The sequence below is a fragment of the Erigeron canadensis genome, chromosome 6 (assembly GCF_010389155.1).
Source record: "Erigeron canadensis isolate Cc75 chromosome 6, C_canadensis_v1, whole genome shotgun sequence".
Lineage (NCBI taxonomy): Eukaryota > Viridiplantae > Streptophyta > Magnoliopsida > Asterales > Asteraceae > Erigeron > Erigeron canadensis.
Window position 1 is genome coordinate 37,843,716 of NC_057766.1, and position 15,704 is coordinate 37,859,419.

Here is a 15,704-nt window from a genome sequence, read left to right on the forward strand (position 1 = left end):
TAAAATTTACTTATAAGAGTATCTGATTTATGATGATGGCTTTAAATAAGTTTAAACAACCGTCGAACAGCCAAGGACAAGAAACGGCGTTTAAAACAAACGTGCAACAGCGAACAAAGAAGAAAAATGGCGAAGTTTAAAATAAAAGGAGTATATAGTATACACTTTAAGTTACCAAAAAATATAGATAGATAGAAAAGGCCTAACAAATAAGTTCCAAGCCCAATAAGAAATGCAGCCCTATAAGAGCTGAAACAGAAATATAGATAAAAAGAAGGCCCGTTCATATTATTTTGAGTTTGGAAATATTTAAGGTATAAATTATAATATGCAGACTTTACTAAGCATATAACAACGAATTAATGGCAATTAGGCTATTAGAGTTCAGATTGTTAGCATCAAAATCTTTTCAAAACTTATTATGGTATCCTTTTTTTTTACACCCCATTGTGGTTTGTGGTACACTCGCTTCAATGATACTTAAGTTTTACCACTTAAGTTTCAAATACTTTTTATTCTATATCTTCTTTTTTTTAAAGTGTACGATTTTATTTCTGTTTTGGAAAACTCGATTCCTGAAACGGTTCCCATCACCCAGGATGGTGAATTTCGCTGGAAACTCCGTGTCTCCGTGTCGTAATTCGACAGCAGAAGGTCTAGCATACGTTGTCTTAACCGGGTCTGCGTTAGAGAGCTCCCTCGAAGTAGAAATACCTATTTCAAATACCTGATGGGGAAAACCCCCTATTAATCCGCCCGAAGACACGATGATCAATAGGAGTTAAACTCTAGCCCCTCAGACTTGAACATTGGTATACCCAAACCAAGCCTTCATAAAGGGACTTTCTAATGTCCTCCCCAAGGTTTGAACTCAAGACCTCATGGATAAAGGGATGATATTTCAAAATTTCACCATCTCTTTTTCTTTGATCTATATGTAGAGAACTACTAAAACCCACAACAAAATACGTAGACATATAACTGTCTCGTTTTCAAACATACTCATATATCTTAAGGGTTTTGTTAAACGAAACCTCAAAACTTTCGTTAAGATTCATTAAATAGTTATACACTTACTATAAAATTCAGTAAGTAGGTTTTTCATATAAAAATGTATAACTTTTTTATTCATATTAAGTGAACTATATAATAAATATGACTGATTGTTACTAGCTTATTGGTGAACTAATAATCCTTCATTTAATGCTTTCGAGTTTTGACATTGTGAATGTCAACCATTTGGTTATCTCTATCTCATACACTTGAATGATTAGAGTAAAAGTAGCTGAACCCTCATGTTGTAGACAATTAATTCTTTAGCAACAATCGGTTGGGGATGTGAAGTTTGAAGCCTTTGAAATAATTCAATCCAATCATGCATGTTAACAAAGTCAACTCCTACGTACAATCGATCATAAATACAGATAGCAAATATATGATGCATATATAGTCGAAGGGCGTGAAAAGGTAGGAAACGACACTGTGATAATGAAGATTTCAGACTACAACTCTACAAGTAACCAAACTATATATAGGAATAGAGCTAAACCAGTTTCAGTTAGTTGGGAGGAGTGATCGATGTAAGCATGTTGGTCTGCCTGCATGTTGCGGGGGCTTATTTAAATAAAAGGTAACTTTCAGAAGAAAAAAAAGAAGGTAACCGAATAGTCCAAACTATATGGTATCATTTTGATATATATTAGTATAAAAGCGGCCTTCAATTGGTCAAATGAATCTCAAATGGTGCTATGAACTTTCTCTAAAATTTAAGTTACTACTGTATTAAGTATTGCTAATAATTAATTATCGTTCAAGAAAAAAAAAAGATATCCTTAACTAATGGGATACTTGTACATTGGAAAGAATCGATAATCAGAACAAGATATCAATATATCACTATATATATCGAATAGTAAAGTACATGGAAAAAGCAAATAATGCCACAAAATAAGGTATAATCCGGTTCAGATCCGGTTGGTTGAGCCTAATCCACCATCACAAAGGATATATATGCGGGTTAATTGCAAGCATATTATACGTTTTTCTCGGCAATAAATTTACAACTCGATCTTACTCTAAGTTGAAATTATGATAAATAAAGAGACATCATATATATATATACATATTATTGGATATCCACACACATGGAGCTAGGGATGAGGACTCTTGATCCGTTATATGTCATGTTTTCATACTAAAAATCCCTAACCTATCTATAATTCCTTATATAAACAAGTTACCCTTTCCAAATTAAACACTCTACCTTTACATTCCCTATTTTACCTTTTTAATTTACACTACCACCAAACACTTTAATCTTGAAATATCGAAAATACCCTTAAGAAAATATTACGCCCAATTTGTCTCCCTTGCCCTAAAGCTGCTCACATATTATACCAAAAAACATACTCATATATCCCCCAGAACAAAACACACACATACATCCCTTGAGAACCGCCTCCCTCTAGAACACACATAGCCACCGCCCCGCAAAACCGTCGCCGTCTCCGCCGTCTAAAACACACATAGCCATAGGTACAATGATCCGGTAATCGCGCAGGTACCACTACTTAACCAGCGTTTTTTTCCTATGACTCGCTGCATCGCACAGATATAAAGCTAGTTGCTTCTATACATAAACTTCTTTCCTCTGTTCCATGCACCAACTTAACTTAATCTCCAAAATTAACTCTCGATAGAAAACATACCAAATTGCCTAAAACTATTTTAAACTTATAAATCACATACCATGAGCTCTAAGTACCTTAAAACACATGTGGTGTCGGTACATTTTTTTTTTTATGCATAATACAAATTTTCTATGCACAAGTTTACTAACTTTTCCCTGAATGTGTTTACATTCTTTTTTGCATCCGATACACCCGACCAAATTTCCGCTTCCTCAGCGTCAAACACCGATGTGTTTGATTACCGGCAAAAATCAAGAGTAAAAAGGTAACTAAAAATAGCCTGACGAGAAGCTTTTGGATAAATCAAATGCTAGAGAATAAAAGGAAACCATTTTGCTTTGGGTGAAATATGTTCCCGGGGTGTCTACGAGCATCGTACAGATTTATTTTCTAGTTAATCACGCTACTAATCTTAATAATACCACAACAAAACATAGCTGGATTTTACTCATTTTTTTTTTAATAGTTAGAAGACCTTTTTGAAGAAAACATAAAGGAGCTAGACTCATTCAATGAAGCATGTCCCAGCCAGAGTCAGAGAGGAAAGGAGGAAGAAAAGGGGAAACAGGTAGAGCCCACATGTTACAGTGTTTTCTTCTTTTTACTTTCTATAGTAAAGCATTATATTATATATTTGGATTTTGTGACGATAATCATACAATTAAAGAAAAATTAAGGGCTTAATTAATAAGTGAAAAATTGTGCCCAAAAGTAAGGAGCAGGGACATGTGAATTGAAGGAAGATAAACAACGTGGAAACCTAATTACTGGATGATATGAACTCTTACGAAAAGAAAACTTAGTAGTATTATAATCATCTTTTGAATTTTAGATATATTTGCAACCACACTATATGTCTAGCCAAAAAAATTAAAGCATTATTACAGAACATAAAAAATTAGAAATTTCAGCATGATCAAACAATTATTATAATCAAAGATAAATTATAAACTGTTAATAACATATCCATTCATTCCGCAGCGACCGTTTCTGTCCAAAACTATACATGATAACTTAAATGACAATTCATTCATACTAGTTTTACTTGCAATTTTAAACAACATACTAACATATAGTTGACAAGGTCGGTCCTACGTACATATATAGGGTGGGCAACGTACATACCCGCCCATCACACTAGCTAGCAAGCTAGCGTGACTCATGATATATGATCGGAGAAGTATAATGTGTAAAAGCAGAGATAATCTACAATTCGAAATATATAAAAAAAAGCAGAGAGTAAATAACTAAAAACAAAGAGAAAAGACATTAAATTGTACTAAATGAAATATATATAGATTTGGATCACTACTAATGTGTAAGTTATTTTGTATGTTGCTATATATACTGTGGCAGCATATATATATAGGTAAAACACAAAGCAACTTAGTTGGGGGGATAATCAACTCCTTGTAATCGATCTGTTTGTGATCTCCTCTTGCATCAATTACCTATTAATGATAGAGGATCAATCGACAAGTGGCCAGGTGCGTTGGATCGAGTTATTTCATTCACAATGTATATATAATATGATGACTCATACTCGATTTTACACTCTTGTTTCCTTGTACGTAGTTTTCAGATGAAATATATGTATATATCATGTGATCGATGGATACATAGTTATTGCATTCGGTTATATGTAGAAATTAAAAAAGAGATAGATGGATACATAACTTAAGTATAACATATATAATTATGTATGTATGTTTATCTTTGTATATGATCCAACATTGTAACTTTTTACAGCTTAATAAATTATTTCAATTCCTGCTAATTTTACATTAATTAGATCCTTTTGCCAATATTTGTATCCACATATATCCTTCCTATTTTCTTTACCAATGCATGCTATACTAGCAGTATGTTTATGTGTTTAATTTTAAGGTTCAAGTGAATGAAATACAAATAATAAAAAGAAAAAAGTACTTTAATATGTTCACCAATTAACTAGAACTACTGCTGCTGCTGCTACTACTACTTGCAGAAAACCCCAATAACTCTTCCAAATAGTCGTTACCCAAATCCTCCAAAACGAAAACGTTTTCGACCTTAATCTCTTTCTTCTTCTTTTTCATCATCAAAGATTTCCTTTTGATGGTGTGTTTCCTTTTAAGTGCCAATATAGGAGAACTCCCTTCTTCATACTTGTAATCCATCTTCCTTAAAGACTCGTAAACTATGTCCGCCGAGAAATTGAGGACAGCATCAGAACCACGGACAGCAAAAGCCGCTTGGTCGTACGCTAGAGCCGCCTCTTTCGCTGTATCAAATGTTCCCAACCATACCCTCACCCCGTTTTGTGTGGAGTCACGTATCTCCGCCGCGTACTTCCCCCATGGCCGTTTCCTCACGCCTCTGTAGCTACACTCTTTCTTCGTCTCCAAACAGTACTCTTTTTGCTTTATGCTGGGCGGCGCTTGAGCGCCTGAAATGACTCCGAAGAGAAGCATCTCTTGGGAGTCATTTTCGTTGAATGGAAGCAAGTGATTATTGGTGGGTGGATGATGTGAATTGTTATTATCACTACATGAGAAATCAGAGTAATAGTGGTAGAAATTGGGACGATTATTCATGTTTCAACTTTACGATCGATCGATCAAAAGTGATGGATTTTATTGATTAATTTGGTATTAACTTTTGTGTTTCTATATATAGAAATGATTTGGTATTTATATATGTGTTTCTATATGTAGGAAAGAGATCGAAGAGCTAGATGTTGAATGAATCGTTCGTGGCAACATGGATCTCAGAGTTAGTATTCGCAAGAAGGTCAGATGGTCAAACGACTTTGTTTGGACATGGCGGCTGGTCAGAAGACTAAAATAAATAATCATGCTGACATTACTACCAAATGACTTTTTTTTTTCTCAAAACATTGATCACAATATTTTATTTCATCAGCTGATCTGGTATACATCAATATATGTTGCTATAAAAGTTAGAATCTTGTTGCAAGTTTAATTGAACGACTGAATTTTGTCACAGAAAATTACAAACTAAAAAAACTGATGATTAAATATATATATGGACCTACTGAATTATAACAATGCATTCGAGTTACCTTAATTAGTAAAAACTGTACATAAATTGAATCAATCACGTACCCCAATGATTGAAACATATTATTCAAATGGATTCGTACAGTAGTATTTAATTATCCAGCATGGCAAGTCAAACCAACTAAAGAAATGATTGGCATGGGTTTGAATATAATTGGTATTCCATATTAAAGCGCTAGCTAGCTAGAAATGCATTTGGTATATATATATGGACTTTAATTAGCTTGTGAGAACGCGGATTATCGGAGGCTGTCTCGGCGTGCTAGCTTAATTGGCATGATTTGATGATCACATTGTATACGGTGAAAGGAGATCGAGGTAGAGACGTGGGGCGACACAATGCAATTTTGTGTATGATACGTACAGTAATTCGATCAGAAAATTTGTTCGAAGGGGTAACGTACTATATATCACGGCAAACATAATGTAAATAGATTAGAGATAGATATGGTAGTTTTTACTCGAATCAAATATATATTTTAATAATACCGGGTACTCTGGGTACTCGATCTGTTATATAATTTGTTTGAAGGGGTAACGTACTATATATCACGGCAAACAGGGTCTACTTCGTGATGAACTTTGGGTACTCTGTTATATAATTGAATTAGTTAAAAAAATTTGAAAGGCTTCAACTCATATGGATTGAAGAAAATTTGAACTGGTTAATTAATATAGCTTATCATTCATATAATCAGGGGAAAAAAAATTAATTAGATGGATTAATATTTACCTGGAGCTTATTTTTCATGATGATCGACTTAAACTCGACACATCAATTCACCATCTGTAACATTAACTAAATAAATGTTCTAAAAAAAAAAAACATTAACTAAATTCATTAGCTTATGAGTTATGAAAACGTTGACCATTTCTAGTTTCTTATATAACACGTATATGAGGAGCGTAGGTAGTGTCATTATCTTATTAATACAATAATTATTGTGTTCAATTAATTAGTTTTGGTACATGATTAATACAGATATGTTATGCGTGTAATTGTAGTAATGTGACTTGAGTATGATCTGTGTATGCATCACAAATATATATATATATTGTTGTACGTTCTATATATATGTTTGTACTTTAATCTGTAGTTTTGTTCCTGATCGTATCCTTAAAATTAAAACAAAAGGGAACGATATATATGATCTCATGGAAGAAGGCCTCCGATTTAATCTTGTCTTGAAAGCATTCATGATATATATATATATATATATATATATATATATTGCGGCTTCTCCACATTGAGCAACAGGAAAAGTCTGAATAAACGAAGTCAAACCGAGCAGATTTGGAAGAGTCGACCAACCAAGTAGGTCGAGTACGTCTCCCGAAGTGATTAGCTAGGTTGATTTTTTATCGTCCTACTATATGAGGCCGGGCACATAGAGACCAGGGCTTGATGAGCGAGATCCAGCATGCGAACCAAAGTGGTGCAGCTTAAAAACAAGTTATTGGAAAAATTGTTGTAGACAGAGCTAGCGGCCGAGGTCGATCAAGGTGATGTGTTTGGCAATGAGGTTTGAGACTTTGAGCGGGTACGTAGCTAGCTAGCTGGGAATTCTATGTTACGAGCGTTGCAACCTAGCTAGCGCGCTGCAACAATGAAATTGATGCGGAAGCATCTAGATTGGTGTGAAATCATCTAGAATTTCTTCTCTTTATTATTAGAGTTTTTAGTTTCTTAAGTATTTAAGTTCATAAATTTCTTATCATAAATCTCATCTATAAATAGGGAGTTAAGTTATGTTAGAAATCAATTTTTGATGATATGAAATGTTATTTCCTTTCGTCCCTATACACAAGTGTGTTAATGTGGGAAATTGCCTAATTATCGGTATTTTTTGAATCAACGATTATTAGAAGAGTTGTTCATGGGTATTCTTATAATTAACAGGTTCAATTTTATTTTTTTTTCTCGCTGCGTCAGAAATTTGACTTTTTATCGGAACAGTAAGTTCAATTCAATCTAAGATTTTCAGACAATCATAAGAAAGATGATTGACATTCATGGTAATCCAAACTTCTTTATGGTGTACGTTGTAGAAACACAGGAATTCAATTCCTGTGTGTTCAGGGTGATGAAGTCTCGCGATAAATATTACTGTAATTCATTAATTGATGACATTAAATTAAATCACTTAATTTAATTGGTATCGATCGGTCTTTTGCTCTAGCTAGAATATATATATACATCTAGGACGGATTAACATTATTGTTGTCTAGCTTGTGACGCTTGTTTTTCTCTATAACGTGCATCGTGTACAAATTACCCATGTCCTAACATCTTGCTAATAACATACCATGCCATATATGCCATGGCATTCAAGAAAAAGCTAGTCTAACATTTATATTTGACTATATATGAAATCAGTACAAATGGCCAACGTGGAAATAATATTACCGCCAGAATATACTTGTAGGAGTAGAAGATGAACTAGCTAGTTACTAGCTACTCCCAATTAATTAATGAATTAATTTGCGGAGAATCGATCATCTTTTGTTTCCTTGTGTGTGAAGACATACAATAACGTACTTCTGGCCTTTTTCATTTAACTATATATTGAAATCGATAGTATGATCGCATACAATCAATCAATAGACGTACTACTATTGTTATGATTGGAATTCATATATTTTTTAAATCAATATATATGGAACTTGATCGATAATAATATAATATGGATATGTTGATTATCTTGTTCAATTCACACATTAGATGAAAATTTTATTTAATTTGAAGATATTCATCATATCTCATGGTGTATTGCTACTACTAAACATAGAAATTAATCATATACACCGTACATGACATTTGAATACTACTTGAAATAGTTATGATTATTAATATCAATATTAAACTTAATACACGTAAGAAACTATATTAAAAGTTGGTGGTATCTTGATCCAATCTATACTATTATGGTTATCTAATATATTTACACATACATCATATACTTTTTAATTTGGCACTATCCAATCTGTCCCAACATGCATTACTAACTTACGTCTCCCTTTGTCGCTCAACTTGAAAACAACATATTTATCCAAAAACATAAGTTTATATATATGCGCGCTCATGGTGTATGTGTGTAATTAAAATAAAAGTTAAATATATAGTTCTTAAGTATATTCTTTTCAATTTTTTGGGGTCAAATTTCAGCAACTTGAACTACTACAGCTTTCAGAAAACCACAATAGCTCTTCCAAATAGTCCCTACCCAAATCCTCCAAAACGACAACATTTTCCACCTTGACGACCTCCTTCTGATCATTCTTCTTCTTCTTGTTCTTCGACATAGATTTCCTCTTGATGGTGTGTTTCCTTTTGAGTGCCAGAACCGGCGAACTCCCTTCCTCGTACTTATAATCCATCTTCACTAAAGACTCGTAAACTAAGTCCGCCGAAAAGTTAAGGACAGCCGCCGAACCACGGACAGCGAATGCAGCTTGATCATAAGCTAAAGCCGCCTCTTCTCCCGTGTCAAATGTTCCTAGCCATACTCTAACCCCGTTACGTGTGGAGTCACGTATCTCGGCCGCGTACTTCCCCCATGGCCGCTTTCTCACGCCTCTATAACTACACTCTTTCTCATCCGTCTCAAAAAACACATCTTTTTCTTCTTTAAGTTTTTTTGTTTGGTCTAGTGGTAGCTCTTGGCCATCGGCCGTGTGGTCTATGATTCCGAAGATCAGCATATCTTCGGAATCGTTTTCGTTGAAAGGCAGCTGGGAGTAGTGGTGATTTTTGGGTGTTGGATGGTTAGTAGTAATATTTAACAAGTTACTTGAGGTGTACTCATCCGGCGAAGAGTAGTATTGGTAAAGTAAGGAATCCATATATATGATATTCCCTTAAAATAATATAGATTTGGTTGGTTTTTTCTTTGTTACTAATAAAAAAAGGTTTGTTAATTTGATATACAACTTTTGGAAGTTTAGGAAAGTATATATACAAATTCGGGAAAGGAACGTGGTGCATGAATGGGTCATATATATTTTGTATAAGGATCGAGTTAAATGAGGTATGGTCAAACTATTTTTTTGTTTTTTGTTTGCACATGGCGGCTGGTCATTGTCATATGATGTCAGGCTTCATAATTAACCACAGTTTATGGAATATTCAACTACATACTGTTAAAAACGTACCTGAGGAGTCATGAAGTGGATCCAACTTTCACCTTTTTACACAGGAAATTGCACACATTGTATCAATAATTTTTGGTGAAGTCATTCAATCTTTTATTTGATGAGTATATATTATAATTATAATCCGTAAGACTGATTGACGGTTATCTACATATTCAAACCAGTTCCTTTGTAAGAGGAAAAAATAAAACCAGTCAATTCCTTTAATTTGTCATTGAGTTTGCTTATCTTTTAATACTTTTTGTTTCCCATATGAAAATACTAAAGTGTAGTACGTAAGACCGTCACGGTGTTTCTGAAATCTGCATGGCAGATGGCATCCCGGCCGAGAAGTTAATAACTTAAAGCAAATATTAATTGAAAACTTAATTGATTTACTAATTAGATTTTGGATATTATGATGTAATCGGATTAAATTACTTAATTATTATCGTCATAATAAGACATTATATAAGTTTGAAAATGTGAAACACGCACCTATTTGATCTTATTATGAACATAGGAACGAAATCTTTAAATGACAGAGTCCCAAAGCAGTGCCCCTGTAAGCAGGGTCCAAGCCCTGATAGGGAAAGTGTTGTAGTAAATTTTCTCAGCAATTCTACTTTTTGGCTCTTGAGAGAACAAAAATGACAACATGAAAAACTCATAAAATTAATTGTCTAAAAGGTAGTTAACGGGTCTAAAAACAACAATTTGGTCATGCATCACATTCCACTACTACAAATTTTTGACTATAGAGACCGGTTATTAGCATAAAGACCAGTTGTTTAGTAACAAAGTGGTCTCTATATTTATACAACCGGTCTCTATAGTCAAAAAATCTTATATCACTGATTGTATCTAATTGAATATTTTGAGATGAATTATCAAATTCATTCAATATGAAGGTGATTATACACCTTCAAAGATTACAGTTATCTTGTACGTTGTTACTGGATGTCCACGACAAAATGTGTGCAAAATGGCCTCGATCGGCAGTACAATTATGTGCATGTGTGGGGACCTGTAGATATAGTATGTGTTTTCAATATCAGGCCGGGACTGTGCATGGAGTGAGGGTTGAGTATGGTAAGAGATCAAATTAAACATCAAACAGGTCGGCCAATTTGAGCTTGTATTTGACATGTTTCTCTGATTACGACCCATGGATCAAATTCACAATAATGTTATCTTTCAAACTTCTTTTTATTAATTTCTTGACTTTTGAGGCTTGAATTGAAAATAGTTAATAAACGTAATACTATTTGCAATTTACTAATTGGTCACTTCTGGCATGCATTAATATATATAGTACTCCGATCGTCCAATTTTAATTTATAAATTCTTTATTTTCAACTTTAACTTTACTTATTTTGTTATGAACTACGTAGTAGTTATTTGGTATATTTTTCATTAAGCATTACATAATATAAAATAAATTTAAAAGAAAAAGACAAAAGTTGACAACGGTATATACTTTTGAGTTTTGAGATGCAAAAATTTAAAATTATACTTCTGCTACTCAATACCCATGTAAATTTAAAACTTATTATAATGACATTGGATCCGTTGGTCCCTAAAATAATCTATATATGACAGTTTAGTTAATGTTGATCACAATTACATCTTTTTCCCGTTTAAAAAGAATTACATGCACCTATTTCAGATATATTATATACTAGTAAAAGTTCGTAACATGGATAATAATAAATAAATTTATTTATAGGAGTTTTGATAATAATAATTTTAATCAAATTTTGTAAAATTTTATCACATATGCACCTTTTAGAAAATATTGATTGACCTAAATGTTTATATAACTATAAGCTATAATTATACACATTAAAATAACTCAAATTTTTTATTTTTAAACCAATTTTATGACTTATTTATATTTCCATCCTTTAAACGTTAATTTGCTACAGAACAAAAAATATCTTACATGACCAAGTATGTATATATTAGTACATGTCCGCGCGATACGGCAATATGATAATGGTGTGGCGGCCAAATTAGGTGGTGTCGGCGGCGTTAGCGGTGTATTTATTAATTTAAATGTAATTGATGTAAAAGAGAGTGTAGTTATTTTAAGAGTTGAGAGATGTATGTTGTAAATAATTTTATTAAATGTATTATAAATAAAGAGTAAATTGGATGGATCAAAATCATATTAGAAAAAAAATGATAAAGTAACTATATGTTTTATAAAAGAATATAGATGTTAATAAATTAAGTAAATTTGGATTTTGGAGGGAAGGAAAGAAAAACAATCTATATTCATATATAAAACATATATTTAAAAATGACATATTAGTTGATTAGTGGTGTCTACTCTTATTTAGAAAATTTAAGATTTCTAATTTTTAAGTTAAGACATGATCCTAATCATTCATTTTAATTCATTTTTTACTAAAGATAATATGGTTATTTAACAAAATTTTAAATTATGACAAATGGTCATTACATTTGTGGTCCTTTCAAAAATTTCGTATAAAAAAAAAGAGAAAAAAAGACGGTATAACCTCTTTATATTTCTTATTCTCTTTATCTCATCGGATTTCAAGGATTTTTTGAAATTATAATTCTTGGTGAAGTTAATCACTCGTCTCAAACTCTTGAGTTAAATACATGGGTAAAAATAAAAACTATGAACTCCATCTATATGTGTGAGCAATTTTCTATACTCCATAACTAGTAAGCAGTGCAGTCAAAAACAGCCATTCCGAAAAAAAATTAAATTAAATTAAAATAGTAAGCAGTGCAGTGCAGTCAAGAAAGATCTCAAAGTGGGCTCCATAACGGTTCCCCAACTTGCAAATAAATGTCAATGGATAGCCAACATTGATTTTGATTTATATCTAATATAATAATAATAATAATAATACGATTAATATAATGAACTGTCTCTTTCAGATTCTTTATTTCCATTAGAAAATAGCATACAAACAATATTACTTAGCTACAACTTGTGCCATGAAAAATAAAAAATAAAATAAAAAAATCTAGCTACAACTTGTTATATTAAAATAATATAAAGTTAACGTTTCATCTTTTTGCAAACGTGATGCATGAACCTAACTATTTCTCGCCTCAGTTCGCATTTAAATCTTCATCAATCGAATTTGTAAAGACTCATAATTACATATAATATACTAATTGAATTGTTGGTGAATAGTAACTCGTCTGCGTGGCGAGTTACTATTCATTCATAAAATAACCCGTCTTATTACTAATTGAATTGTATGTGAATAGTAACTCGTTTACGTGGCGAGTTATTATTCATAATTGTATGTGACGAGTTACTATTCATTCATAGTATAACCCACCTTATTACTAGTTGAATTGTATGTGAATAGTAACTCGTCTACGTGGCGAGTTACTATTCATTCATACTATAACCCGCCTTATTATTCAGATTTTGCCAAATCGCATACCAATTGAATTGTATGTGAATTGTAACTCACATGCGTGGCGAGTTACTATTCGTCCATACTATAACCCGCCTCATTATTTGGATTTTGTCAAATCGCATTTCGTTCGGGTATTTTTTTTTACGAGTTACTTCTTGCTTTTTTTCATAGGAATGTGAATAGTACTCGCCTGTGTGGCGAGTTACTATTCGTCCATGTTATAACCCGCGTCATTATTAGGATTTTCTTGTTACATCGCATCTCGTTCAGGTTTCTAATATGGGTTACTTCTTGGTTTTTTTCATATATTTTTGGGAAAATTACACTTTTGGTCCCTGAACTTGGCACATTTTTTTACCTTTAGTCACTAAACTTCAAAAATTGCAAATTATACACTGAACTTATCACTTTTATTCACTTTTGGTCACATCGCCCAGTTTCGTTAGTTTTACTCCATTAAGTTGCCCAGATTTGTTAGTTTTTTTTTCCACTTTTCATCCTTCCCATTATTATATAACTAAATTCGATAATCGACAAACTTCAGTGATAAAAAGTGTAATTTACCTAATTTTTTTATATATACCTTATTCGTCCAAATTTAAATGTTATTATTTTGATTTTTTCTTAGTATATTTTTGCTTTTAACTTTGACCCCAAACATTTTTATTTCTAATATATAATAGTTGGTGTAAATTAAATCAATGAAAAGTATATTTAAAAACTAGTTCATTATTCTATGTTTATAACAAATTTATATAACACAGACAAAAATACTTACGATTAAATCATAAGGCGTTATAGATTATCAGAAAAACCTACAACACGTTACTTCAGATAAACATTACAATATCATTTTTTTTATTTTCGTTTATTAATAGTTAATAAAATGAATTAAGAAAAACTATATAAGTTTATATAACACACAAAAAAAAACTACGGTTAAAGTAGACATAAGAAGACTCAAAATTCAAACATAGTCACTAAATAAATCTATCTTTATAAATAAAAATTTCAATAACAATTATTTCATTGTCGTTTAAGAAAAAACAATTATTTCATCTAATCAAACTACTATATAACCAATAGATAGTAAACTGTAAACATAAAAAATTTGTTTCAAAACATAATAAATGAATATGTATTTTCACTAATCGACCAAAACAATATATAAGACCTGAAGTTGGACCGATTATCGATTTTAGTTATGGAATAATGAGAAGGACGAAAAGTGAAAAAAAATTAACGAATTTGGGCAAGTTAACGGAGAAAAACTAACAAAGTTGACGCAGTGACCAAAAGTGAAAAAATATGTCAAGTTCAGTGTATAATTTGCAATTTTTAAAGTTTAGTGACTAAAAGTGAAAAACGTGTCAAGTTCAAGGACCAAAAGTGTAATTTTCCCTAAAATTTTTTTCCTATTAGGTTTTCAAATTATTATATCGAAAACTTTTTTTTTTTTAACAATATTCAAATTTTATCACATTGAATATCTTTTAGGTTTAAAATTATGGGTTATTTATTTGTTTTCTTACATATTTTTTTCTTTTGGGTTTTCAAATAGCATATCAAAACTACTTTTTTTATGATATTGTTTTTGAATAAATATCATTTCATATGTTAGAGATTTTAACATATATATATATAGTGACACATCATCAATAACAAAACATAATCGTTTTCAAGATTCCAAACAATATATTAAAAACTTTTATTAATTTTTTTTGTGGTATTGTCTTTGTATAAGTATATATTTTATATGTCAAAGTTTTTAGAAACATAAATCATCAATAACAAAAAGTAATCGTACTAATGGAAACTGCGCAACGCGTAGGCAAAAACTATTGTGGTTTTGGCTTTAAATAAATTTAATTCAACACAAGTATACTAAATAACCAACCAACTGGGTTGGATCAGTGGTTGAAGCTCATGCCTCTAGAAACAGAGGTCATGGGTTCGATCCTCATGCTTAGCAAGGCTGGAGGTCCTTTTCTACCTATGGTAGAACCTGAAAGCAGCCTCTCTACCTTTGGTAGGGGTAAGACTGTCTACATATCGTCCTCCCCATACACCGTCGAAGACCGTATTGGGACCAAAAACCCGTGAAAGACGGCATTGAGAGTTACTTTACTTTTACAAGTATACTAAATAACACAATCGTTTTAACACGACAATTGATAAATAACACAATCGTTTCAATACGGCAATTGAGCCCCGCAGAAATTTCCTAGTTATAATTATATAACTAAACTGCTTTTCTAGAGGCATATTTTGTTTATTTTCAATGTATTTAATTTGGTACTGTTTCATATGGTAATGGTAAAAATGCTTGTATTAGTTATTAGATTAATTAGGAAGAATAAAAAAATCCCAGATTAATAATATTACCACCCCTTACATTTTGATGAATA

The 15,704-nt window shown here is 31.9% G+C and overlaps 2 protein-coding genes and 1 long non-coding RNA gene across 3 annotated transcripts; 1 reads left to right on the forward strand and 2 right to left on the reverse strand.

Annotated features, from left to right (window-relative positions):
* The first annotated feature begins 3,937 nt into the window (after window positions 1-3,937).
* Window positions 3,938-5,634, forward strand: LOC122606065. Its single transcript, XR_006324788.1, has 2 exons — window positions 3,938-4,177; window positions 5,387-5,634. It is a non-coding gene; the product is annotated as an uncharacterized LOC122606065 (long non-coding RNA).
* On the reverse strand, window positions 4,414-5,432 carry LOC122606063 (ethylene-responsive transcription factor 1B-like). Its single transcript, XM_043779026.1, has one exon. The coding sequence runs from the start codon at window positions 5,264-5,266 to the stop codon at window positions 4,637-4,639; it is 630 nt and encodes a 209-aa protein (XP_043634961.1). The 5' UTR covers window positions 5,267-5,432; the 3' UTR covers window positions 4,414-4,636.
* Window positions 5,635-8,635: 3,001 nt separating the features above from the next.
* Window positions 8,636-9,683, reverse strand: LOC122606062 (ethylene-response factor C3-like). Its single transcript, XM_043779025.1, has one exon. It carries the CDS (start codon window positions 9,593-9,595, stop codon window positions 8,915-8,917), a length of 681 nt encoding a protein of 226 aa, XP_043634960.1. The 5' UTR covers window positions 9,596-9,683; the 3' UTR covers window positions 8,636-8,914.
* Window positions 9,684-15,704: the final 6,021 nt, after the last annotated feature.

Excerpts from the sequence above, each read along its gene's own strand:
- LOC122606063 (XM_043779026.1), bottom strand. The coding sequence starts at position 5,266 with ATGAATAATCGTCCCAATTTCTACCACTATTACTCTGATTTCTCATGT.
- LOC122606062 (XM_043779025.1), bottom strand. The coding sequence starts at position 9,595 with ATGGATTCCTTACTTTACCAATACTACTCTTCGCCGGATGAGTACACC.